Source organism: Phlebotomus papatasi, chromosome 1 (assembly GCF_024763615.1).
Source record: "Phlebotomus papatasi isolate M1 chromosome 1, Ppap_2.1, whole genome shotgun sequence".
Lineage (NCBI taxonomy): Eukaryota > Metazoa > Arthropoda > Insecta > Diptera > Psychodidae > Phlebotomus > Phlebotomus papatasi.
The window spans coordinates 54,925,300-54,951,319 of NC_077222.1; the positions used below are offsets into that span (position 1 = coordinate 54,925,300).

A 26,020-nucleotide genomic window follows, 5' to 3' on the forward strand; every position below is an offset into this window, starting at 1 on the left:
TCCCTGGCTCATTCAATTCACCCTAGATAAGCTCGACAGCGAGTCACGCGTCCTGTGGGGACGTCACTGTGGAGACACAGTGCCAGACCTAGATAAATTTAAAAAATTCCTAAATCAACGATGTGTTGATGCTCTGAATGCCCAGGAATCCTCCTTCAAATCTAATGACAATGCTCGCCCATCCAACTCAAAGTCTAGTTCATCTACGTCTTCCAAACGTCAGTCAGGTGTTTTTCACAATTCTTCTGGAACATCAACTTGCAGATGTTGTCAAGACACTTTTCATCCACTCTATAAGTGCGCTAAATTCCTTGCGCAAACCCCAAATGAGAGATATGATACGGTTAAGAAGCTTAGCGTGTGCAGGAATTGTCTGTCACCACATAATACGAGCACCTGCACTTTCCATAAATGCAGAAAGTGCCATGCAAAGCATAACATACTCCTTCATGAGAAATTTGCTTCGGAGTGTGATAACTCAAACCCTTCTCCTGAAAATGGAAAACCTCCATCCGGGTCTGACTCTAAACCACCATCATCAGACCGGAAAGACTCCTCAAATCCTCCCGCTTCCGTTATGCTTAACACTCCAACTTCAGGTGAAGCTCCTCCCACTCCTATAACATCAAAGGTGTTTTTAGCCACGGCAATGGTGGATATTTTAACTGCTAACAATACCAAAATTCCTTGCCGTGTTCTGCTTGATGGGGGAGCCCAAGTCTGTATAATGACAACCGCATTATACCAAAAATTGAAGTTGCCAAAAATTCCTGCCAATATGTCCATTATGGGTGTAGGAAGCCAGCTCTCCACAGTCAAGTATCAAGTTTCTGCTACAATCCTGTCTCAAATTTCTGGAGAGCCATTTACTTTCAATTGCTATGTCATGCCTAAAATAGCGAATGATATTCCAAACTGGCCTGTAGATAAGACTTCATTTAACCTTCCACCTAATATCGAAATGGCAGATCCATTTTGGGCTGACCAACGACCAGTCGACCTCCTAATTTGTGGTGATAGTTATTGGGGAAGCTTCCTTTCTGGCGTTATAAACTTGGGACCTGGACTCCCACACCTCCGAGAGACGGTTTTCGGTTACGTAATGGTTGGAGAAGATCGATCACCAGACTCTAATGTACGCCATGTATGCTTTAACGAATCCTTGGCCTTGGAATATATGCTCCAAAAATTTTGGGAAGTTGAGGATTTACCCAATGAAGCCCCATTGACTGATGAACATAAAGCAGCTGAACATCACTTCACCACTACCCATAAACGGACCCCTGAAGGACGTTTCATTGTTCAACTGCCCTTTAAACAAGACCCTCAAGTATTAGGTGAATCTCGCTCTCAGGCTATTAGGCAATTGCTCTCTCTCGAACGACAGTTCGATAAAAAGCCTGAAATGAAGAAATTGTATGTCGAAGTCATGCAGGATTACCTCAAAAGAGGATGGATAGAGCGTGTCCCTAGAGAAGATCATAAGGCTTTGGCATACTACATGCCACATCATGGGGTCGTAAAAGACAGTAGTGCCACCACAAAACTTCGCGTGGTTTATAACGCTAGCGCCAAAACGTCTTCGGGTCACAGCCTAAATGATATCCTTATGGCTGGCCCCACTGTCCAACCTGAACTGCTCTTTATTCTCCTCCAGTTCAGACTTCACCAATTCGCAGTTTCCGCAGATATCGCAAAAATGTATCTGCAGATGATAGTCGATTCAAGGGACACTAATTATCAACGTTTGGTTTGGCGGGAAAGCAAGGATGAACCAATCAAAGATTTCCGAATTACTCGAGTCTGCTTTGGCCAAGCCTCTTCTCCATTTCTCGCAACGCGAGCCTTGATTCAACTTTCCATGGATCATGAAAAGAAATTTCCCCTGGCATCGCGAGCTTTGCGGACAGCATTCTATGTGGACGATTGTATTTTATCTGCAAACTCTCTGGAGGAAGCCAAGGAAACCCAAGAACAGTTAGTCAAAGTGTTGAACCTCGGAGGTTTCCTACTTACTAAATGGTCGAGTAACCACAATGGTCTCATTCCCACTCAATCCTCTGACGTATCCTCGGATCTAGTTACTATTGAAGACTCAACTGTGAGCACTCTTGGATTGAAATGGGACTCACAAGCAGATGTGTTTAAATTTGACTCTCCCATTAAATCGTCCATGATAGCCAAATCAAAACGTGAAATTGCTTCGGCAATAGCTAGACTTTTTGATCCCATGGGATTAATCGGACCTGTCATCGTGGAGGCGAAGATGCTACTCCAGGATTTGCATAAATTAAAATTGGGTTGGGACACACCTTTGCCAAAGGAAGTTTCTGAACATTGGGCTAATTACACATCAGCTCTTGAGAATATCAGTGACTTTAATATCCCACGCTGGATTACTTCCATCCCAAACCCATCACATTGTGAAATTCACGTATTTTGCGATGCCAGTACTCGAGCATACGGCACAGCAATTTACCTCACCACTCATTGCGGAAATACTATCAATAGCAGCCTTCTACTCTCAAAATCAAGGGTCGCACCTGTAAAAACTCTGACTATACCTCGTTTAGAATTATGTGGAGCCCTTTTAGGAGTAGAAACGGTCAGCAAGTTAGAAAGTCTCTTAAACCCCCAATCGGTACACTTCTGGAGTGATTCAACAATTGTACTGAGTTGGATAAACAGTCCTCCGGATTCATATAAGGTGTTTGTAGCAAAGCGGATCAAACGAATCCTTCAACTTTCTTCTGCTAACCAGTGGCGCCATGTACCTTCTGCATTAAACCCTGCGGATATAATTTCTCGCGGAACTTCCCCACAACAGCTCTGCCAATCCAGTCTTTGGTGGAAGGGTCCACCGTGGCTCTGTTCTGATGAAACCCTTTGGCCACCTCCATTTTTCCCTTCTGCTCGGACACAAGAAGAAACGCGACACGTACTAACCGCAGTTACTACTGAGAAATTGCTCCCATTTGAACGTGTATTCGATCGATACTCACCAATCCAAAGGATTATCAGAGTAGTGGCATATTGCCTTCGATTTATACACAAGCTCAAATCTAAGAGCCCACCACTTCATGACGCATTAAGTGCAGATGAAATCGAAAAGGCCGAGTTGGTTCTTGTCAAACTCAATCAGCAACAATATTGGCCTAATCTAGCTGACTACATCACAACCCACTCGTTGCCAAAACCATGGAAATACCTCGCTGCACTTGCCCCATTTGTTGATCAAGATGGTCTTGTTAGGGTAGGTGGTAGGCTCAAACATTCCAATGAACCATTTGCAGCTCGGCACCCTGTCCTATTGCCCAAATCTCTGCTATCACTCATGCTTATAAGGAGAGAACACATCAAACAACTCCATGCGGGTCCTACTTTGTTACTCTCCTCCCTCCGCCAGAGATATTGGCCTGTTGCAGGACGCAACACAGTTAAAAAGGTGGTGCATGAGTGTCACACTTGCTTTCGAGTAAAGCCAAAACCCCTAGAGCAGCTCATGGGAGACCTGCCAGAACCTCGTGTGACCTACCATAGACCTTTCCACTCAACTGGCATAGATTTTGCCGGTCCGCTGTTAATGATCTCCGCTGCTACCCGGGGAGTTAGATCCCGTAAGGCAGGAACCCAAAAGGTTTACATAGCCATATTTGTATGCATGGCAACCCGGGCAGCCCATCTCGAATTAGTAACATCATTATCTACAGATGCATTTCTTGCTTCTTTACGCCGCTTCTCAGCGAGACGGTCAGCGCCACGACATATGCATTCGGACTGCGGCAAAAATTTTGAAGGAGCTGTAAATGAGGTATCGCGGCTTTTCACTCAGGAATCTATGCAACGGGAGATAGTGGAAAGGACAAATGAAGAAGGCATATTATGGCATTTTAATCCCCCGGCCTCTCCTCATCACGGCGGTCTTTGGGAGGCCTGTGTAAAAAGTACTAAATACCATTTGACTCGCCTCACTAACTCATCCACGTTGTCTTTGGAGGAACTACAGACAATTCTCTGCCAGGTGGAACAGGTTCTCAACAGTCGGCCCATCTGTACAATGTCCGACGATCCTAACGATGTGGAATTCTTAACACCGGGCCATTTTCTAGTAGGAGCTCCAATCAACGCAATACCTGACCCAGATCTTTCGGCAGTCCCCATCAATCGGCAATCGTATTGGCAGCTATGCCAGTTGAGAGTCCAGGAATTTGGCAAGAAGTGGAGGCTCCACTATCTAAACACACTACAACAACGACATCGTTGGAAATTCACAAGGGAGAATCTTAGTGTCGGAGAAGTGGTACTTCTTTTGAATGAGTCAAATCCTGAAGGGTCAAAATGGGTGTTAGGGAGGATTGAAACAATTCATCCCGGGTCAGATGGAAAGGTTAGAGTTGTCACAGTCAGAACTTTCAAGGGTCTTTATAAAAGGCCAATTACAAAAATATCGCGGCTCCCCAAAGTAGATAACAATATTCCTGAACTACTTTCACGATAGGTTCAACTAGTTCAGTCTGGGGGAGGAATGTACACGAAAGTGTAATTAAAAAAAAAGGGAATGTAAAAATTCAATGAACTCAAATTTAAAAAACTAAAATTATTTAAAAAGTAAATTAAAAATTCTAAACAATATTACATACGTTAAATTTAAATATGAATTTTGGAGATTTGATCTTTATCATTAATCTAGAGCATATGCAAATCTGAATTGATCGGGAATCATTAATCCTATTGTTTTGTTGGATGATAAAATGGGCAAATTCTCGTTTCTCGCTTTTTTTGCTAATCAGTCTCTCAAAGTGTCTGTACAAGAAAATCATTGTGAAAAAAAAAGAAGTTGGAAAAATTGTGAATTTAGTTAAGAAATTGAGTGTTAATTAAAATAAAGGTGTTGGGACAAGACAAGGTGTTTTCAGTGAGGTTTTTGGTAGGAGTGCATCCAGGAATTGTGGATTTGAGGCCCAAAAAGGGCAGCTGGATTGATACCACGCGGTGGAACCCCAAAACCACGAGGAACTCTGGAGACAAAGACCAGAAAATTTTTTCGGTCTCTTCTCACCAAATTTCTTTGTGTTTTCCCAGGTTGGTGATTCATGATAAAGCTAGAGCCCTAGCCTATAGCAATCATAATTAATTCCCCGATTTATTTACCCAGGTACGTGAAGACGCCCCCTTTTTCCCGGTGTGGGTGGAACTAGTGCAGGTTTTAAGCACATTTCTTTTTTCTTATTTTTAAAGGTTGGTTTGTGCACTTTCCCGCACATTTTTCGGTCTCTTCTCACCAAATTTCTTTGTGTTTTCCCAGGTTGGTGATTCATGATAAAGCTAGAGCCCTAGCCTATAGCAATCATAATTAATTCCCCGATTTATTTACCCAGGTACGTGAAGACGCCCCCTTTTTCCCGGTGTGGGTGGAACTAGTGCAGGTTTTAAGCACATTTCTTTTTTCTTATTTTTAAAGGTTGGTTTGTGCACTTTCCCGCACATTTTTCGGTCTCTTCTCACCAAATTTCTTTGTGTTTTCCCAGGTTGGTGATTCATGATAAAGCTAGAGCCCTAGCCTATAGCAATCATAATTAATTCCCCGATTTATTTACCCAGGTACGTGAAGACGCCCCCTTTTTCCCGGTGTGGGTGGAACTAGTGCAGGTTTTAAGCACATTTCTTTTTTCTTATTTTTAAAGGTTGGTTTGTGCACTTTCCCGCACATAATTGATTTTATATATTTTTTATACTTCCATTTTTTTTAAGCAAAACCATTTTGGCAATAAAAACTACAATTATAACTTTTTTTTAAGGATGGATAAAATCTTGTGGTTTTGGGGATTTTTAAGGCTTCACATGGAGGTCCTTCTCCACTGGAGAATACGTTTTAATTTTAAACGTTTCAGATTTTTTTTGCGGAAATGTTCTCGTCTGGGTCTTCCACTCTGTAGCAACAACTGTGATTCATAGGCAAAAAAATCGAGGGATTCTACTGTTTTTTTTCTCGATAGAGTTCGATTTAGTTCGAGTAGTAAAAGCAAGGTGTCTCAGGTCTCAGGTAAATTTAAAGTTTCTTAAATTTACGTGTAGCACGGAATACCGTTATTTTATATAAAATGTTAAATTCGGCCCTGATATAGGCAAACATGTATAATTATGCATGCATATATCGAAGTGCATAATCACGGACCCCCCTGTACCGAAATTACGCGGGATGAAGATCTGGAAGTAAATTATAATGGCGTTGGTACACCTTTTCAGTTTAGTGAAATTCAATCGATTGAAATTTTACCTCTTACTCTTTTAAACTGAAATAAGATATGTTTGTCTCTTTCTGTCAAATGAAAATTGAAATTTCAATTTCATTTTGAATTTCAATTTGAAATTTCATTTGACAGAAAGAGACATCTGTATCTTATTTCAGTTTGAAAGAGTAAGAGGTAAAATTTCAATCGATTGAATTTCACTCAATTGAAAAGGTGTGCCAGCGCCATAAGGAAATAGGAACAGTAGCGGAAAGTACTCTCCTTTCGAACGTTCCTCTTAAAATATTAAGAATTTTTCCTAACTTATACATAATTATCAATAAATTGATAAAAAGCTAATTAATATTTAATAGAAATGTGTAAGTTCCTCAGGAAAAATAAAATCAAATTTACATTATTCGAAGGCATCAACCGCATGAACGTTCGAATGGTGAGTACTTTTCCTTACAGTAAGAGTTTCTGTTTCCACTTCAAATTCTATCTCCGTTCTTGTAATATTCTTGCTGCCTGGCTCATACATTAAGAACTGTTTAAGCACTTAATAAGTACTTAGTTCAATGCAATGCCGGGTATTGACTTGAGGACCAAATTAAATAAAAAGACCAATTAAAAAGAAGGTTGTTTTTTTTTTTAATTAGAGCTTTTATTAAGAATATTTCTTATGAAAGTTGTATCTTCAGTAAATGCAGTGGATGTAGTTCTTAAACAGAATAATTTCACAATATTCAGCGGATTTCTTTGTGCCTCTTGGCCATTTTTGCCCAAAAGACAAATGGAATGAATGTTCATGGTCCAATTTCAATTCAAATTAGAGTGCAATGTTCTTCATAAATAACACAATGGTTTTGGTCATATAGCAAATTTGCTTACAATTATTCACTGTCTTTTTTTTTTCTTTTTGATTAATTTGAGTGACTCGCGTTTTTTTTCTTATAATCAACATCTATTTTGCATTCAAATGTATTTTATAAAAAAATTTCTATCATTTCTTTGTTCACAGTTTTGTCGAAAATATTCACAACACTAAATCGCGTGGAATGTCGATCGATTTTTAAGGGTGTAATTATTTTTATAATCAAAAAAAATTATTGGAAAAATTGGTAATGTATAAAAATTGTGACAAAATTCGTCACTTTAGTTACAAATTACTTTTATTCGTTTACATTTAGAATATTTGATTAAATGCATAGTTTTATTTATTTTTTCTTGCTAAAAAAAACCACTTCATTGAATACTCATGTTTTGCTTCCCTTCTGTCGCACTCTTATTTATTTTATTATGATAATATTTATGGCTTTGTTGTAATATGATTTATTTCTTTTTTTTTTAACTTTTCCATTATAAAGATGATAGTATTTCAAGTGAATAAAAAAATCGGCGAAACGAGAATAAAAAGATTTCTCGTGATTTAATTTTTTTTTCTTTTCTTTAGGTATAGCTACAAGTTAGAATGTGATTTTCTTATTTAATGTATAAATTGTCGTTTTTCTTTCCCTCTTCATCTCTCGTATCTATTACCTTGGAATATTTCTTTTATCAAAAAAAAAGTGTCTTTTCTTGCCTTTTTGCCATTCGAAAAGAAAACAAGCACACAATTACACAAAGCACGAAGAAAATATCTCTCACTATGAATAAACTCATATTTGCTTTCGATATATCACAATAACTATTTCATTTTCTTTTTAATAATTACTTATAATGTATAAATAATATTCTTAATATATTAATTTAAGAATAGACAAATAGTTTGATTAATATTCATTTTCGTATTTTCCTGTTCTTCGTGTTTTTTTTCTTTCATTCTTTTTTTTTAAATCACTTTGGGTGATTTTTAAATTAATCCTCCTTTCGATCTTGCAAAAAGACATTTGTTTTTCTTTTTAATTTAATCGTAATTCTATTCGACTAATTTTACGTGTATAAAAAAATCAGGCAGAGCTTCAATTTCTTTCGTATTTTTTTTTCTTTTATATAATCATTTTGCAATAACGCGTAAATGTCGTAGAAAAAAAGCACATTTAAATGTCGCTTACTGTAAGAATATTTCATATAAAAAAACAGACTTTATCAAAAAATGTTTTATCGGTAAATGTTTATTTACTAATTTTTCCCATTTTAACTTCATTGAAGCCCCCCTCCCCTCCCGAAAATCTCATTTAATTCATCTTCTTTAGTCCTTCAGTTCCGTGCGATTTTTTTTTTGCATATTATTTAATACTACAACAACTAATTTTTCTTCTTTGATTCTCATTGTGTTTTTTTCACTTCTTTAGTTTGATATTATTTGAAATTATTATTATTATTTTTTTCTATACGGCAGAGTTCAGAGACCTTTTTGTCGTAGTGGAATATTCCCTCAATCTCTTTCTCTCTCTCTCTTTCTCTTCCTCTCCAGCAAGAAAACAAATGTGGCAACTGAGGTATACACTCAAATTGGATTAAAAAAAAACACACCAAATCTCTCTGGTTCTCCCCTCTTGCACAAAATCAATAGCAATATAGTTCTCACTCTTTCTCAATTTGAGTCAATCCTTCTCAATTGAGCAAAGAGAATCCTCCGGGAATGTGCCCCAGGGATTCCTTCACTCACTGTCCCTCTGTTAGAAAAGTAAATCCGTCACTCTGGTCCCTTCACTCCAAGCCACTGTTTGTTCATCAGTGGCTGGCTTGAGGTACTGCAGACTCTCGAGATCTCCATTGACTTGCTGCTGTTGCTGTTGCGGTTGCTGATCAATTCCTGCACAATTCCCTCCTGTAGCACTTCCTGGTGACTCCACCACGGGAGAATTTCTCTTAACACCCAACTCAAAGTCACTATTGAGAGCACCTCCCTTCACCGGTGTGTAATTCCCCAAAGGTGCTAATCCTGCTAAAAAATAATAATAACAAAAAAAAAAAACATTATCAAATCATGGTCATCAGATAAATGAAATGAGCACACAATCCAAAGAAAAAATATCAGGAAAAAGATTTAAAACCAGTGATAAGCCCAGATTATCTTATGGTAGCTGAGATTCTTTCCAAGTGACCTTGAAATACGTGCAACTCGCGAGCAAACTGCCTTCGACGGCAGAAACGGATTAAATTGGCTTGACTTCCAAAAGGCAACACAACATCGAATTTTCATGTACTTCGAGTTGTAAGCACCCCTCAGAATCTCAGCTACCATAAGCTTATCTGAGCTTATCACTGGTCATTTTCTATTTTAAATGAGGAGGGCCAATAAAAGAAAAAAAAGTTCATTGAAATCGATTAATAATAAATATTAGAGATAGAGTCCGGTCAATTTTGGTATAGTAATACGGGCTTCAGACCTAAGGCTTAGCTATCTGGCTTAACTCCTCTAATTCCTCATCAAGTATGATTTTTTAGGAAATTGTTGTTTAGGATTGAATGGGCAAATATGCGTCATTAAATTTTAAAAAATCAATAAAATTGATTGTTATTAAGATTTTTGAGATCTTCGGGAACTGGGCTAAACCTCCAGTCTGAAGCCGGCCTAAGGGTCGAGTCAAATACAATAATATAGGTTTTTCCATGCGTGCGCAGAATCCCAAAACAGGCGAAAGAGTTAAGAAGGTTCATGAAGGTTATGCCCTAGAGACACACTTACGACTTAAGCCGAAAGACGACTTAGTGGAAAATGATGGAAATGTAGTTTGACCATTATTTCTAATAGAATTACGCTAAGCCGTCTCTCGGCTAATCCTCAGGTCTGTCAAGGCCCTTAGAAACAAATTGAAGCCTCCAGTCTATTTCTTTTAACTATTTTGGACTATTTTGAAAAGGGACAGATAATCCTAACCGGCTTATGTAGGTGAGATTCTTAACGTGAGCTAAATCGGAGTGCATGCAAATTCGATTTAGAGCTGAAGTTGGGAGACGCCATTCAGTTATCTTGAATAAAATTCGTGAAATTATACAAATTTTGTATTTAAACCAAAATATCAAGGATTTGGATGAACTGACAGAAAAGTGATATATGGGTGAAATGTAGACCAGAATGTTCTCTATAATTTTCCCATAGAACATGATCTCATCGATTACTCAGAAGCCAAGATAAGCGAGGTTTTTTGTTTCTTAACTCGTTTTTTCATCCAGAGTTCCCCAAGTAGTCATTTGTTGAACTTCAACTATATCAAAGACTTGTTGTATTTTGTGGGACTTTCCATTTAAAACCCTATTTTAAGTGTCTTGGTGGAGTAGAGGCAGTCAAATTGGCATCTGAGTGATTTCAAAGCGTTATTATGGGAAAAATCAATTTTTTCACACTTAAACGGCAAAATCGGAGTGATAGCGTGGTCTGAGTGGAAAATAATGTATGGTTGAAATGTAGAGACAAATGTGCTCTACAATTATGTCGAAGTAATCATCAAAATCGGTTCAGCGACAGTCGAGATAATTAAGGTTATGTGATATTGAAATTGGTTTTTCGACTGTAGCGCCCCTGGTGTTGGTCCCACGAAGTTCAAATATTCTAGAAAGTTGTAGCATTTGGTGAGATCTTTCGTTTAAGCCCCCATTCATCAAATTTAAATTCTGACAATTAGAACCGGAGTTATGGCCATTTTAAGAAATTTTTTTTGGACCCTTATAGCTCGGGTCAGGGGGGTCGGGGGACCTTAAGTTTGGTACTGATGGAAAGCTCTAAGGCCCAGCTATAACATACTAAAATTTGAGCCCGCTCGATGCTATAGGGGCGGAGCTATTGAGAAAACAAAAAAAAGGGGGGTCTTCAAAATGGCGGAAGGAGGGGTGGGGTGTGGGGGGTCAATGCACCATGTTGCAATTTTCATACGATATTTAACCTTTTCCGAAAACCGCAAGTCGATATCTTTTTTAGTTTAGGAGCTATTAAGCTCCAAAGAGCGGCCGGACGGCCGGCCGGCCGGGAACGTAACTTAGCCCCCCATATATTCGTGATCAGGAAGTGGCGAAACACATTTTGGCCAAGTTTGAGCGCGATCGGACGACATGAAATTTTGTTAGGATTATAGTAGGTGAGATTGTTAAGAATCTCACCTAATATTGAATTTTGATGCAATGCTGTTTTTTTAGTCTTCGTGCCCATGTAAGGTAAGTGTGCCAAATTCCGTCCAGCTTGCAATTTCGGTCACATTTTTTGTTCCTCGATTTTCCATGAACTTATATATTTTACTTACTCTAGAGATTATACAATGCAAAAGAATAACAAAAAAATGTAGCTTCGACAAACGAGATGACGTGAAAAAACCATTGAAAGAATTCCCGAAGGGCAAGGAACTATGAGAATGAAGGTGGACGAAATAGGGCACCAAATATATTTTTATTCATTTTCAAATGTATTAAGAATGATTTTACAGTAAATAAAGACGGTAAACTCTTTACAAGGTTCCAAGCAACACTCTTTAAGAAGAAAGAATAAAAAAAAAACAATTTGTATTTAAAATATTACATTTCAAACTTGAGACTTTGACGCTTGCATGCAACTATGCCGAAATTTGGCACACTTACCCTAAACCTTTAAAAATATTTATGACTTTTGTTAAAGTCATACTCATACTATTAAGAAATTATACTCCTGTCTTTGGTAAAACCATGTCGTACGGTTTAGAATTCCTAATGCAATAAGATAAAACGTTAATTGTTAGCCTACATTTCTATTTCATAAACATCTCTAAAATATCTGGAAACCCAAATTAAACGAGGATAAATTTAATTCAATAGTAGATCAAAATATCCTGAATGTAGGAAATATCGCCTAATCGTTTCTTTAAAATGAAATTGATATAGGGGAAAAGCTCATAATTTTGTCCAGTTTCTTATTTTGGACACTTTGAGGATAAAATTGAACATTAAAAATAAATTGATTAAAATTATGGATTTTTATTCCAATATTTGATGAATAATGAACAACGCACAATAACTTTTGTTTAGTAAACATGTTTTGGACATTTCAATGAGAGTGAGTGAGATCTAGATCTAGTCATCTCGCTCATTCTCATGTGAAATTTTGAAAACATGTTTACAAGCAAAAGTTACTGTGCGCTGGTCATAATGAATTCTATCTAAATATTTGTTCTTTTTGGAAGATTTTAACACTAAATACGTTAAATTTTGAATTTTATTTGAGTTACAATTGTGGAGCTCAGATTGAAAAATGAACATATACTATAGTTAAAGCATAGAATCTGTTCATTTTTCATTCTGAGCTCCACAATTGCTTTGTTGAAAATTCAGTGTGAGCAATTGCTTACGAGAAATACAACCGAACTTTGTGTTTACTTCAGTCTTATTTAGCTGTGATGAAGTACTAACAATGTTTTTTCGCTTTTTTTTTTGAGTGATATTATTGAATATTCATTGAAGATTGTGTTGATTCACGTTAATGGGGATTTGTACATTTGACCTGAAGTGAGATTTGCCTTGTGAATTAGATTTTTCGTGTGAAAAATGGGAAATTCCTAAGACATTCACCAGTGAGGTGATAATCCTTATTTTGGACAGGTGTTTTTCTCACGAAATTTCGTGAAGTTTTAGCTTTTGCGATGACTAGGTTGGACAAATGCCTAGAGAAGCAAAGGAGCATCATCTCTACGAAAGAGATGTAGCAAGAAATGCCTTGAAAGGCTCCCGGAAAGGCCAGGGAATGAGCGAATCCGCACGTACTTGGAGTACCGAAGTCAACTCACTTTAATGAATGATATGGAAAGTTTCCGGGCTTCTTGTGACATTCTATGTTTCCCTTACATGAACAGGAAGAGGACTTGGTAAGATTGGTTCATGAAATGAAGAACAATGGTCATCCTGTTGAGGCGGATTAGCTGTCCAAATTTACAGCCAAGTTGTAAAAATGAATCACCAAGTTGTCCAAAATAAGAGTCAAATTCACCTCAACATATCAATTCATTTTTAAACGTATTAACACTAATTTTAGTAAAAATAAGACGATAAATAGCTTGCCAAGTTTCTAAACAACCCTTCCGAAAAGAGAGTAACAAAAAAAGTCCATTAGTATCGAAAATATCGCACTTCAAACTTGGAACATCGATGCTTATAAGCAGACTGGGCAAAATTATGAGCCTTTACCCTACCGTTTACCGGTACTCAACCGATTTGAATCGATTCACATATCACTCAATAGATTCCACAAAATATTTTAAAGAGTAATAAAAATTATATTCGAACAAAAATTACTTATAGGTAAATAACTGGTTCATTACCGGTTTACAACCAATTTGAACAGACTTATAAATCACTCAAAATATTTCCCAAAATACCCAGGAGTAATTTAATTGAATTTCGTATAAAAATTATTTATTAGTTATGAACCGGTTCATTACCGATTATAAACCGGTTGGAACCAGTTCAGTTTTGTCGGAAATTCCAAGACCTTTCCAACGAGCCCAAACATGACCCCATTCGCTTGATAAATGCTCTCTTTAGTATCTCTTTAGTATTAGGAATGATTCAACGGTATTTTCGTCTAAGGACGAAATGTCCGCCTGGGTAATCTCTAAAACATATCCAAAAATAAAAAAAATCGCACGACGCGTTTTTGATAATATGTAAATGTAAAAGAAGTTATTATTTGCACGTATTTGACCATTTTGAGTAAGTTCTACAAATGTGTCAAGAAACTTTTGGCTGATGCAAAATGATCAATTTTTGGAAAACAATTATTTTTGATATGAAATAAAATTAATGTTTTTTTTTTGGAGTACTAAATAACATAAGTTATCTATATGGATTACAAGTAACTTATTTGCAAAGAAAGATTTTAAAGATTTTTTAGATTTGTCAAGAAATTTTGGCCGACCCTGTATATCCATTATATTATACTTTCTGTGGAGTTCGAGCAAAGAAAATTCAATAGATAACAAATATTATGGAAGAATTAGAGTAGTTTCTTATATAACAATTTAAGTCCATTTCCTTTGATAAAATACTAACTACACAAATTTATTTTATCAGCTGTTGTGTTTCCCTTTTTTCTTTGAGAGTGATAGCGCAAATTTTGAAGAAAATGAAACACTTAATAAATATTTCTACAAGTGTCTGTAAAATAGCAATGCTATATATATATATGCAACACCTTGTTAGGAGGGTAATTTCAATAAAATAATAATAAAATAACATTTGTTCTCTAGCACACACACAACATGTCTAGCAATGTGAAATCTCTGACTTTGGCAAATAGTTAATTAAACTGATTCCTTTTTTTTCTCTCTTCTTCTTCTCCACTCTATTGAAATATATGATACACGCATATGAAATCACACGAATAATACACAAAGTATTTCTTTTTTTCTTGGCTCGCATCCATATTTTGTGGAATTAAAGACAAATAGGGGAATAATATTATGTCTATATATGAAGGAAAAAAAACATTATTCCAATGAGAGTCCACAAATTGATAAACAATGGCATTGTTGAGAGATGCAAAAATAACAAAACAGACCAAATAGTGAATAAAGAAAAAAAAATGTGTGGAGAAAAGTGATGAAAGTGATGACAACTTTTGCTTCTTCTAACAATTAATTTAACCTGTGTACATTTTTTTCTCACTTGATCTTCTTAATCTTTGCTCTTTCTCACTTTAAACGCAAAAAAAAGAAAAAAAAAGAAATCGTGGGAATGACACTAAAAAAAAATATAAGTAAAACTCATGACATTGAAGGGAAAAAGAAGGTATCAATGGCAAAATAAAATAAAATACAAAACCATATTACACTCACCTAGTGGTAGAAATTTCTGATATGCTGGTGAATTGAATGATTTATCATCCATCAATCCAGTCTTTCCATTGCTCGCCACACTCAGCATTTCCTCCCTCTGAGATGATTCCGATGGATATTCATATGTCGACGTGAGGGAGTCATCGAAGCGAATTTTCCACTGCTATGGAGAGAGAATGAGAAAAATCCACATGAACCTTTTTTTGTTGTTGTTGTTCCTTTCTTATTTGGTGCAAATCTTAGAGAGGAAAAAAATTTTCTAAATATCTTCAACGATACTCTTGTTAAATTTTTATTCCCCAATTCCATTCCGCATTTATTGAGTGAAGTAAGAATTAAAAAAAAAAGAGGTAAAATATCTTCAATGCGTGATGGAATAAAATCTTTCTATCTCACTGAATTTCTCACTCTTCCAAATAGAAGATGCAATGAAGGAAACGGAATCATACCACAAATATATGGTGCAAAATTCAATTAAAACATACATATTCACATAATATTTTAACCATCACCTGAGAAGAAGGCATTAAGGAAATACAATGTGGTCCATTCCAAGTATATTTCCAATAATAATATTTTTTAATAAATTATTTCCCTTAATCCATTTAGGGGAAAGCGTACTACCTTCGGACGATTTATGCTTCACACAAATCAGTTTTTTCAATGTGTTATAAATGAATTTGGCCCATTATTATATTATATTTTAATAGATAGTCCAATGATTCAAATTTTCAGAAAAGAACTATGGGTGAAAGCCATAATGAACATAGAGAAAAAAATGAATTGTCCGAAGCTTGAGTCGTCCGAACGTAGCGCGCTTTCTCCTACAGCTCCCGCCGGCTTCACAATTGACGATCCCTCTAACGAAATAGATGAATATGTTATGAATTAAATGTACATATTCAAACTAAGTTCATCTAGTTTTTCTTGGATTATAGTCTATTTGAAGTTATGCAGCACATTTCCCATTGGTCAATTATCCCACCCTCTACTAAATTCGTATTGCGAAATCAATTCTTATGATAGGGTAAGTGTGCCAAATTTCGGCATAGTTGCATGCAAGCGTCAAAGTCTCAAGTTTGAAATGTAATATTTTAAATACAAATTGATTTTTTTAATTCTTTCTTTTGAAAGAGTGTTGCTGGGAACTTTGTAAAGAGTTTACCGTCTTTATTTATTCTAAAATCATTCTTAATACATTTTAAAATGAATAAAAATAGAGACATAGCTTTGGTGCCATATTTCGGCCACCTTCATTCTCATAGTTCCTTGCCCTTCGGGAATTTTTCCAATATATTTTTCACGTCATCTCGTTTGTCGAAGCTACATTTTTTGTTATTCTTTTGCATTGTATAATCTATAGAGTACGTGAAATATAAAAGTTCATGGAAATTTGAGGAACAAAAAAGGTGGCCGAAATTGCAAACTGGCCGGAATTTGGCACACTTACCCTATATCGTAATATTCATGAGTTCAAGCAATGCACAAAATCTTTTCCAACTCATCATTTATTGATGTTTCGGTTCACAACCTACTATCGATGAATTAAATGCCTAAATAAAACTCCTTTCAATAAGTCTCGCGCCTGACTAATAGAAATTCGATATTTTGGCAAAGTTCGACATTATTCATCAACATAGTCCCCTCCTTTAAAAGTGACACAATCACTCCAACGCTTCTGTCAATTCTCGATACTTTTTTACAAAACGATTTATAAATTACCTGAAAATAAGCCTCAGTTTTGGCAATCACTCCTACATTTGAGCCAAATTTATTTCTTTGGAGTATTTTGTGAGGTCTGCAGAGATTCAGTAATCGCAGGGTTTCTGATCAGAATTATACAATGGATAGAGGAGCATTTCAAAGTGCAATTCACGCAATTTTGCCATAGAATAATGATGTTCATGCAAAATCATGAATAGAGGAGATTAGGGTAGAATTAGCCAGCAAATAATTTTTTTCTTTGCGTATAATTTTTAAAAAGATGCTTAAATTGCAATAACTGACAAATAAATATTTCAAGGATTATGAAAAGATGATTATTATGATTATTATTGATTTAACCCCCCCCCCCCCCCAAATTACTAAGTACCTTCCACTCTCGGGGACGAGTTCCTTTTCAACATATCTTTGCGTTTCAGACAATTTCTAAGGAATGATATCACGCTGTCTGTTCGTCTGGCCGTCTGATTCTTCCGGCCGTCGACAGCTCTAGAGGTGATAGCGACTTAGCACGTTCAGGAAACCAATCCCCTCTAAAACAGGCTTCAGACCTGAGACTTAGCCATAGCTTAACTGCTCTATTTGTTAATAATCAAGCTTTTTGGAAAAAAATAACTTAAGATTGGATTATTAAAGACAAATTATCTATTAAATTTTGAAAAAGCAATAAAATTGGTTGCTATTTTGGATTTTGAGACTTTCGGGAACTGGGCTAAACCTCTAGTCTGAAGACTGCTTAAGACTCTTAAGACTATTAACAACATGGCCTTTTGTTTTCCACCGCCCCTCCCCTTCCCCTCCAAACCTAAGTTTTTTGGGATTGCTCGAAAACGCGTTGTGCGATTTTTTTAATTTGATTTTTAGAGGTTGTCTAGGTGAACTTTACGTCCATATACGAAAATACCATTGAACCTTTCCTTATAAGGATTTTTCAAGGTCAGAGGTTATAATAGGGTGTATAGAACGAATTTCTCAACCGCTTGGAGTTATGCTAGGGCTTATTGAAAAGGTCTTAGAATTTCTGATTAAATTGAATCGGTTCTAATCGATTATGAATCGATTATAAACCGATAACTTATTTTTATCCGAAACTCCAAGATATTTTGAGTGACTTTTTGAGTAATTTATGAGTCGGCTCAAATCACTTGTGAATCGGTAAACGGTAGGGGAGACAGGGGCAAAAAGTCACAAAACGGATATTTTATTTTTTTTACAAGCTCTTCGAGCGCTTCAATAATTTCTAATTAGTGCAGTCTTATATAGGAAATTTACTGCTCTACAACTTTGTGAAAGTAATTTTCTTCTATTTTGTAAGGCAATACGTTTATCGAGCTAATTTCTAAAAGGTAATTTTGTGATCATTCTCAAAAATGCTGGGGCAAATACTACCAGACATGGGGTATTATCATATTTTGATTCGCTTCATTACAGACTTCCGTAAATTTGAAAAAATACCTAGAGGACATATTTTCATAGAAAATTTATTTATCTACACCTTTGTAAAAAACCGTTCTCTGCGAGAAATGTGAGAAAACGAGAAAAGCGTCTTTCAAGCTGTTTTAGAAAAAAAAAACACAAAATACTTCGTTTTACCAATCTTCCGCCGTGAGACATCAGAAATTGCTTCGCTTTTTTGTTACTTTTTGCTCTATACCTTTTGTTACTTTTTACCCCTAGTGGCCATTTTTAATAAAAGGATTTCTGGAGAAAAGAACTTTTGTGAAATTCTAAAATAGATAGCAGATTCGTATTTAAAAAATCCAAATTATTTAGAAAATATTCACCAGTGCATCATTTATGGAAAATAAGAAGGTAATAATTGCTATCTTCTGCAAGGAAAATATTTCAAAAATAGGGTTAAAAATTTCGATATTTTTTATTTTCTAAATTCCTTGTTCGAATTCTAAGAAACTTACGACATCGAAGAAGGTCTATGGAGGCTATCTATAGAAAAAAAATTGAGCCGCTATCTTTTTTACCTTGGAAAATATTGAATTTTGAATTTTTCGATTTGTGACTTTTTGCCCCAGTATCCCCTAAATGTAGTAAACGGAAAGTAGTTTTGAGGTATAACATCTAAGTCACGAATTCAAGCATTTCGCAAAGCATTGGACGCTCTGCTGTCCCTGTTTAGCTGGACTTTTGAATGCGAATACTTAAAACAATTTAGCAATGTCATATGATAAATTGTCGTTGTAGAACTCAGAAAAAAGACGTCTTTTTGGACATGTGAGCATTGAATGACCATTGCAAGAATCTTTATGAGAGTGCTAGTGATTTATCTAAATCATACCTTTGCAGAGTATCCCAAATTTACTAAATACATAGATGTAAGTTTGTCATAGGACATTGTCATAGTGTTAGAGAATACACCCCATGATAATGCAAATAGGTATATCACAAATTATTAATCTGATTGACAATTATATTAGTTTTATTTGATTGATGATATTTAAAAAAAAAACCTAAATAGGTTTACGCCACGAAGATGGCTTTTATGTTAATTGCTATCCATAACTGGCGAAAACAAGTTAGTCATATAGTCGTTAATATCTGGTTAAACACACTAAAAGGGTGCATTTGTATTACTGAATTAATTTTAACAAACTTGTCCTAAATATGTATATGCAGCATTTTAGGATATATTTCATAATTTCAAAATATGACAACCCGCACTATAGGGGAAGTGCTTATAATTTTGGACAGTCTGCATATAAGCATCGATATCCTAAGTTTGAAGTGCCATATTTTCAATACTAATTGACTTTTCTTGTTACTCTCTTTTCAGAAGGATTGTTTAGAAACTTGGCAAGCTATTTATCATCTTATTTTTACTAAAATTAGTTTTAATACGTTTAAAAATGAATTGATATGTAGAGGTGAATTTGACTCTTATTTTGGACAACTTGGTTATTAATTTTTACAACTTGTCTGTAAATTTGGACAGATAATCCGCCTCAACAGGATGCCCATTGTTCTTCATTTTATGAACCAATCTTACCAAGTCCTCTTCCTGGTCATGTAAGGGAAACGTGGAATGTCACAAGAAGCCCAGAAACTTTCCATATCATTCATTAAAGTGAGTTGACTTCGGTACTCCAAGTACGTGCGGATTCGCTCATTCCCTGCCCTTTCCGGGAGCCTTTCAAGGCATTTCTCACTGCATCTCTTTCGTAGAGATGATGCTCCTTCATTTCTCCAGGCATTTGTCCAACCTAGTCATCACAAAAGCTAAAACTTCACGAAATTTCGTGAGAAAAACACCTGTCCAAAATAAGAATCATCACCTCACTGGTGAATGTCTTAAAAAATTTCCCATTTTTCACACGAAAAATATAATTCACAAGGCAAATCTCACTTCAGGTCAAATGTACAAATCATCAGTAACGTGAATCAACACAATATTCAATGAATATTCAATAATATCACTCAAAAACAGCGAACAAACTTTGTTAGTACTTCACCAAAACTAAATAAGACTGAAGTAAGCCACGAAGTTCTGTCATATTTCTCGTAAGCAATTGCTCACACTGAATTTTCAACAAAGCAATTTCAACTCAAATCATATTCAAATTTTAACGTATTTAGTGTTAAAATATTCCAAAAAGAACAAATATTTAGATAGAATTCATTATTCATCAAATATTGGAATAAAAATCCATCATTTTAATCAATTTATTTTTAGTGTCCAATGTTATCTTCAAAGTGTCCAAAATAAGAAACTGGACAAAATTAGAAGCATTTCCCCTAATTGGGGAAAGAAAAAGCAAGGAAATACGCGAAATTTTAGTTATATACCTGGACTTAGGAAGCTTTTTTCCAGCTCAACAAGGTAATATAATTTGTATAATTTACAAGCCTACAATTATTTATTTCTTATTTTACGACATCTGAACTGATTCACCTTGTAAAGTAGAGAGCAGATGATAAAAAGTTTACTGTGAATTTTTCTGAGCAATAAATTCACGCGAAAAAATACTATACCCAAGCACGGCAATTATCGATGACAAGTTTAAATTCCATCATTCACACATGTCTTATTTCTTTTTCGCATCTATGGCTTTTTTCTCCATGAAAAGAAAAAGAAACAATTCATTCTGCGGTTACAATAATTTTCCTCAACAAAGTGTCTGCAATATCGAGAGATGAAAAGAGATTATTTGCGTTCCAACCAACATGTACACATATATAGCAATAATTAAACACGACTTTCAATTGCTTCACTTTCATTTTCACAGTCGATGGTAATTATTGCTTCTGTTTCTTTTTGTCTGCCCTGCAACTCTTTTCTAAATTGACAAAAGTCATTTTTTTTATATACCTCTTAAACAGAGTCAAGCAGCAAAAATTAAACATTACATATGTTTTCCTTCCTTTTTTTCTTGATCAACAATTAATAAAATTGATAATTAGTCACTGTGACTGAAGATGAAGAAATTTACAATTTGTTTTTCTCCCCTATTACATTATTATATCTAACATCATTCACCGCCTCCAATTTCCATGAGTCTGATGAAAAGACTTTGTTCACCTTTGCTTCCTTTTTTGTCTTCTTTCCTGTAGTCACAATATTTTACTTTTTTGCTATTGACTTTCTTCATTGTTAAACTTTTTTGGGTCTATTCATTTAAAGACTCGAAGAAAAAAAAACCCGAAATTTAGCTGATGAAACCATCAACAGTTACTCACAAGTGCTTTACACAACTTCAAGATAGATTTTTATTTGGAAATATATTCTTATAGAAATATTGTCTCGTTATGTGAAAATAATTGACAACAAAGACATCTTAAGTATTTTCTTTCTTCGAGTACTTTTAATAGCTCTAACGGTACAATAAATAATTACGTCCCATTGATTTTTTGGACTAAGAAACTAAGGAAATCATTATTTCACTCAATCCAATTCTTACAAATTGCTTTAGCATGTCTATAGAAGAGGCTCCTTCAAATTATTTGCACAAGAGAAAAGTCAGTGTTCTTATATAGGCATCTCGGCCAAAGTTCATTGAAAAACTAATAATTACAATTATTTTCTTGCTTTATGGTAATTCTTTATTTGTCATTCATGCACTGAGAAATCGATAAATATGTAATAATAATCGGTATTTACTCATAAACTGCATCATAATTGTTTGTTAATCTTTTATGACTCAGCTTATAAATAGGATATTCAGTGCTAAAGATTTTAGTCATCAATTAATGCGTAAAATGAGAATTTTTGTCGTACTTTGGCGTAACGATTGTCCCACTTGCAGTAAAACTATGAAATCTATTACATAATTATACGTTAAATTTCTAACTGAAATGTCATTATACATTTCAAATTGATATTTTCGAAATGCAAATTATTGGTAGTGGTCCGACAAGAAAACAGGAGAGCCGGAATGTTTGAGGCACTGTATTATGTTTTGACTTTTAGGCTTTACTCCCAAAACTCCTGAAGAAAATTATCCTGAAGTTTTATATAGCACTTTTAGTATGTTCAATCTATTCACTAGTGTAGACACATTTAGATCATTTAGATAGATAGATAGAGAGATAAATTTGTTTATCAACAATTCTTTAGAAGTACAGTTTCGATTTGATAAGATGTTTTGTAGTTTTCTGTAACCACCTCCGTCTTAGCGTTGGAGTCCAATCTCTAGAGCAAAACGGTGGAAAAGCTCTTTCTCAGGTTGTATGCCAGACATACAAGAACATGTTCGAATTTTTCGAATTCACAAAATCTCAATAAAAGAAGATAAAACAAAAACAGAACATTCTGCTCTACTCCCATTAAAATAATTGAAGAATAATACACTGTGTTTCAAATTACCCGCGTCTTAAACATACAGGCCCTCCCCTACTTGGTAACACTGGCTTTAGACCTGAGGCTTAGCCATAGCAAGATTTTAGAGGAAATTGTTGTTTTGGATTGGATATTAAGGAAAAATTATCCATTAGATTTTGAAAAATTAACAAAATTATTTAGATTTTTGAGGCTTTCGGGAACTGGGCTAAACCTACAATCTCAAGCCGGTATAAGGGTGTGTTAACGTTTTCGTATCTGACTCTCTACTGAGAACATTATACCATCGGAAGTCGGCAGACATGATCGCTCTCTGCTTTAACCCTTTAAAAAAGATCGGGTCGCCGGCGATCCATAGATAAAATAAATTTTCCCGACTAATTAAAATTAATTTTTCTAATGTTTGTACGTAATCGTAAACTTCAAGGTTGTAGGAATATAGAATATTTTATGCAAATCTCCAGGTATTTGTTCGGGTTAAAGATGCACGTCCTTCAACCTCTCACCGAGGTGGCTAACCATAGGAACAATGCACTTTGTGTACTCATCAGTCATTGGGAAAATTATAATAATGGCAGGGACATTAGCCATGGAACCGATTCGTTTTACAATACTGTCAATATTTATTTTTGAAATAAACTTTTCAAACAGAAAGATAGCCAAGTCACCCCCGGAGGTCAAAGTTCCCGCATCTACGGTACAGTCTTTAAGATAAAAGATATATTGTAAATTGCTTCGTTCTCTCCTATTCCTATAACAATTAATGTAACTCTAATGCCCTAGATTCATCCACGACTTAAGCTGAGAGACGGCTTAAAGTAATTATAATCAAAATATTGATTAAACTAAATTACCATAAGTTTCTCACTAATTAAGACGTTTGTCGACTTAACACTTTAAGGACTATTAGAACACCGGTGTCCCAAAACAATCTTTTTCTCTTTAACGGTAAAGTTATGTTATGCTCTAAGTCAGAAAAAATTATTTTTTATGAGCCTTAATTTTTGACCCTCTCTTACTTAAAAGGTTAAGCCGAGAGACGGATTAGTCAAAAACTGATGGAAATGAAATAAGTAAAAGAAGTACAGTAGACTCTCTCTCAAATGAGCATTTGGGGCGAAATGTCATCCGGTTTATCGGTGATTTGGGCGTCAAAGCCTTTGTAAATTCCACAAAAAGCGCCCAATTATAAAGAATCACGATAAAATAGGAAGAACTACAGTGAATTTGAGCAAATTACCTTCATAATTAAACGTGAAAATTGTCAACAAAATTTTTCGCCCGATTGAAAAAGAGTCGATTGAGTGAGAGTCTACTGTACTTTAAGAATCGTGAAGATAATAAGAAGACAGGACACGAGTCTGCCACCATCTCTGTCTGTTTGGTGACACGAGTCACCAAACATCGAAACAAATAAGGCAATAAATGAAATAGTGTTAGAAAAAGATGCATGGAATTTCGTGTATCTTAATGCAAGAAGTATGAAAAATAAAGCAGATGAAATTGAATCTCTTACAAGAATTGGTGAAATAAATATAGACATAATAATAATTGCGGAATCGTGGGTGAAAGTGCTTGATGAAAAATATGTTAAAATACAGGACTATGATTTTTACAACGCAGGGAGAAACAATCGAACAGGGGGTGGATCCTCAGTACTTATGCATAAAAGTCTTAGTAAGTTAATTTCAATCTTTTGCGATGAGAAAACAAGTGTGTTAACAGTGGAGGTTGAACGAGAACATGAAAAATGGAACATAATATCAGTCTACAGACCTCCAGGGTACAGCAGACGTCAAATTGAATTATTTCAAAAAATATTAAAAAATGAGTGTGATAAACTGAATTCTAAAAAAACGCTAATTGTTGGTGATTTTAATATAGATTTAAATTCAAGTGATAAGAAAATAAAAAGTGCTACCGATGAAGTTTCCAACACACTAATGAGAAAAGGATTTGTCTTGTGTAATGGTGGTCCAGCAACTAGGACTCAAAACAATGCACTGCTCGATCATATATATACGAATGAATTAAACTTAAAGCTCGACCTTCTATACATCGAAATGGACATGTCCGATCACTTGGTGATTTTGGGAACCTTTGGAAAAAAGAACGTCTTGTGTAAGGAGGAAAGTAGAAAAATTTATCACAGTAAAATTATTAATTTCAATAAAATCGTTAATAATTTTAAAAAATATCCAATAAAAACAAGTGAAGTTGAAATTGAAGGGAAAACTACGGAATTTATAAATTATGTTCAGAATGTGCAATTTAAAAATACAAAAGTGATTGAACGCAAGGATAATTCTAATAACACATGGATTGATGCAAGGTATAAAGAGTTAATATTAAGAAAACAAGTGTGGTACGGCAAGTGGAAAAAAGACAAGCAAAATTTTGCGTTAAAACTTGAATATGAGTATTGGAAAAAAGAAGTGAAATTATATGGACAAAAATGTAAAGCTAAATATTATAATAATAAATTTGAAAAAAATAAAAAAAATATTAAAAAGTCTTGGGCAACCTTAAATGAATTGCTAAAAAATAAAAATAAAACTAGAAATTCTATTAAACTAATAGACCATGCGAAAACTAATTTGAATAAAATTGAAATCCTAAATAATGTAAATGAATACTTTGCCAACATGGGATATAATCTAATAAAATCTTTTAATAATTCTTTGCTAAAATATGTGACTCCTGCCTACAACGTATTCAGATTTCAAACAATTGAAGAAAGTGAAGTGAAAAAAATTATAAAAAACCTAAAAAATACACAATCGGTTGGCCCTGATGGGATTAATACTTCACTTATTAAAAGATGTAGTGAGCACCTATCAAGAAACATATGTGTGATTATCAATGACAGCCTAACCACGGGAAGAGTGCCTCAAATGCTGAAAACCTCCGTCATAACACCTATATATAAGGGGGGTAATGAAAACGATTGGTCTAACTATAGACCCATCAACGTGATCTCTGTAATAGCAAAAATACTGGAAGCAGTGGTAGCAGATCAACTCCGACATCACCTCGAGGTACACAGCATACTTTCCAAGCATCAATATGGATTCCGGCCGAACTCATCCACGACTGCAGCCCTGCATGATCTGGTTAGTGATTTACAATCTGCTAGAGACGGGGGCATGGAAGCTCTTACAATCTTCGTTGATATTCGTAAGGCTTTTGATTCAGTAGACCACGAAATCCTTCTAAGGAAGCTGCATGGATATGGATTCGTGGGTGTAACGTTGGATTGGATGAGTGATTATCTGAAGGAAAGGAAGCAGAGGGTGCAGTATGGAGAACTACGGTCGGATGAAATTGTCTGCAAGGCGAGCGTGCCACAGGGTAGTCGGTTAGGGCCAATGTTATTCACTCTTTTTATAAATGATATTGAGGAAATTGGAATCAATGGAAGGCTGTTCATTTATGCCGATGACATTTGCATCTTAAATGTAGGCAAAAATAAAGAAAATATCATTGAAAACTCACAAAATGACTTAAATAAGCTCAGTCTATGGGCAGATGCAAACAAAATT

At 35.2% G+C, this 26,020-nt stretch overlaps 1 protein-coding gene and 1 long non-coding RNA gene across 5 annotated transcripts in view; one reads left to right on the forward strand and one right to left on the reverse strand.

Annotated features, from left to right (window-relative positions):
• The first annotated feature begins 5,044 nt into the window (after nucleotides 1–5,044).
• Nucleotides 5,045–5,698, forward strand: LOC129807245 (uncharacterized). The gene is made up of 3 exons (XR_008752250.1): nucleotides 5,045–5,238; nucleotides 5,306–5,461; nucleotides 5,529–5,698. It is a non-coding gene; the product is annotated as an uncharacterized LOC129807245 (long non-coding RNA).
• A 1,523-nt stretch (nucleotides 5,699–7,221) lies between these two features.
• The window catches only part of LOC129807068 (uncharacterized), a 62,204-nt gene continuing 43,405 nt past the window's right edge, over nucleotides 7,222–26,020 (reverse strand). The window contains exons 5-6 of one of the 4 annotated variants that reach the window (XM_055856105.1): nucleotides 14,969–15,128; nucleotides 7,222–9,117 (exon numbers count right to left, since the gene is read on the reverse strand). In XM_055856105.1, coding sequence (XP_055712080.1) covers nucleotides 8,852–9,117; nucleotides 14,969–15,128 — 426 coding nt within the window. In that variant the 3' untranslated portion in view covers nucleotides 7,222–8,851. Of the gene's footprint in view, nucleotides 9,121–14,968; nucleotides 15,132–26,020 lie in introns of all 4 variants that reach the window. The other 3 variants (XM_055856096.1, XM_055856087.1, XM_055856078.1) reach the window with 3 other exon arrangements.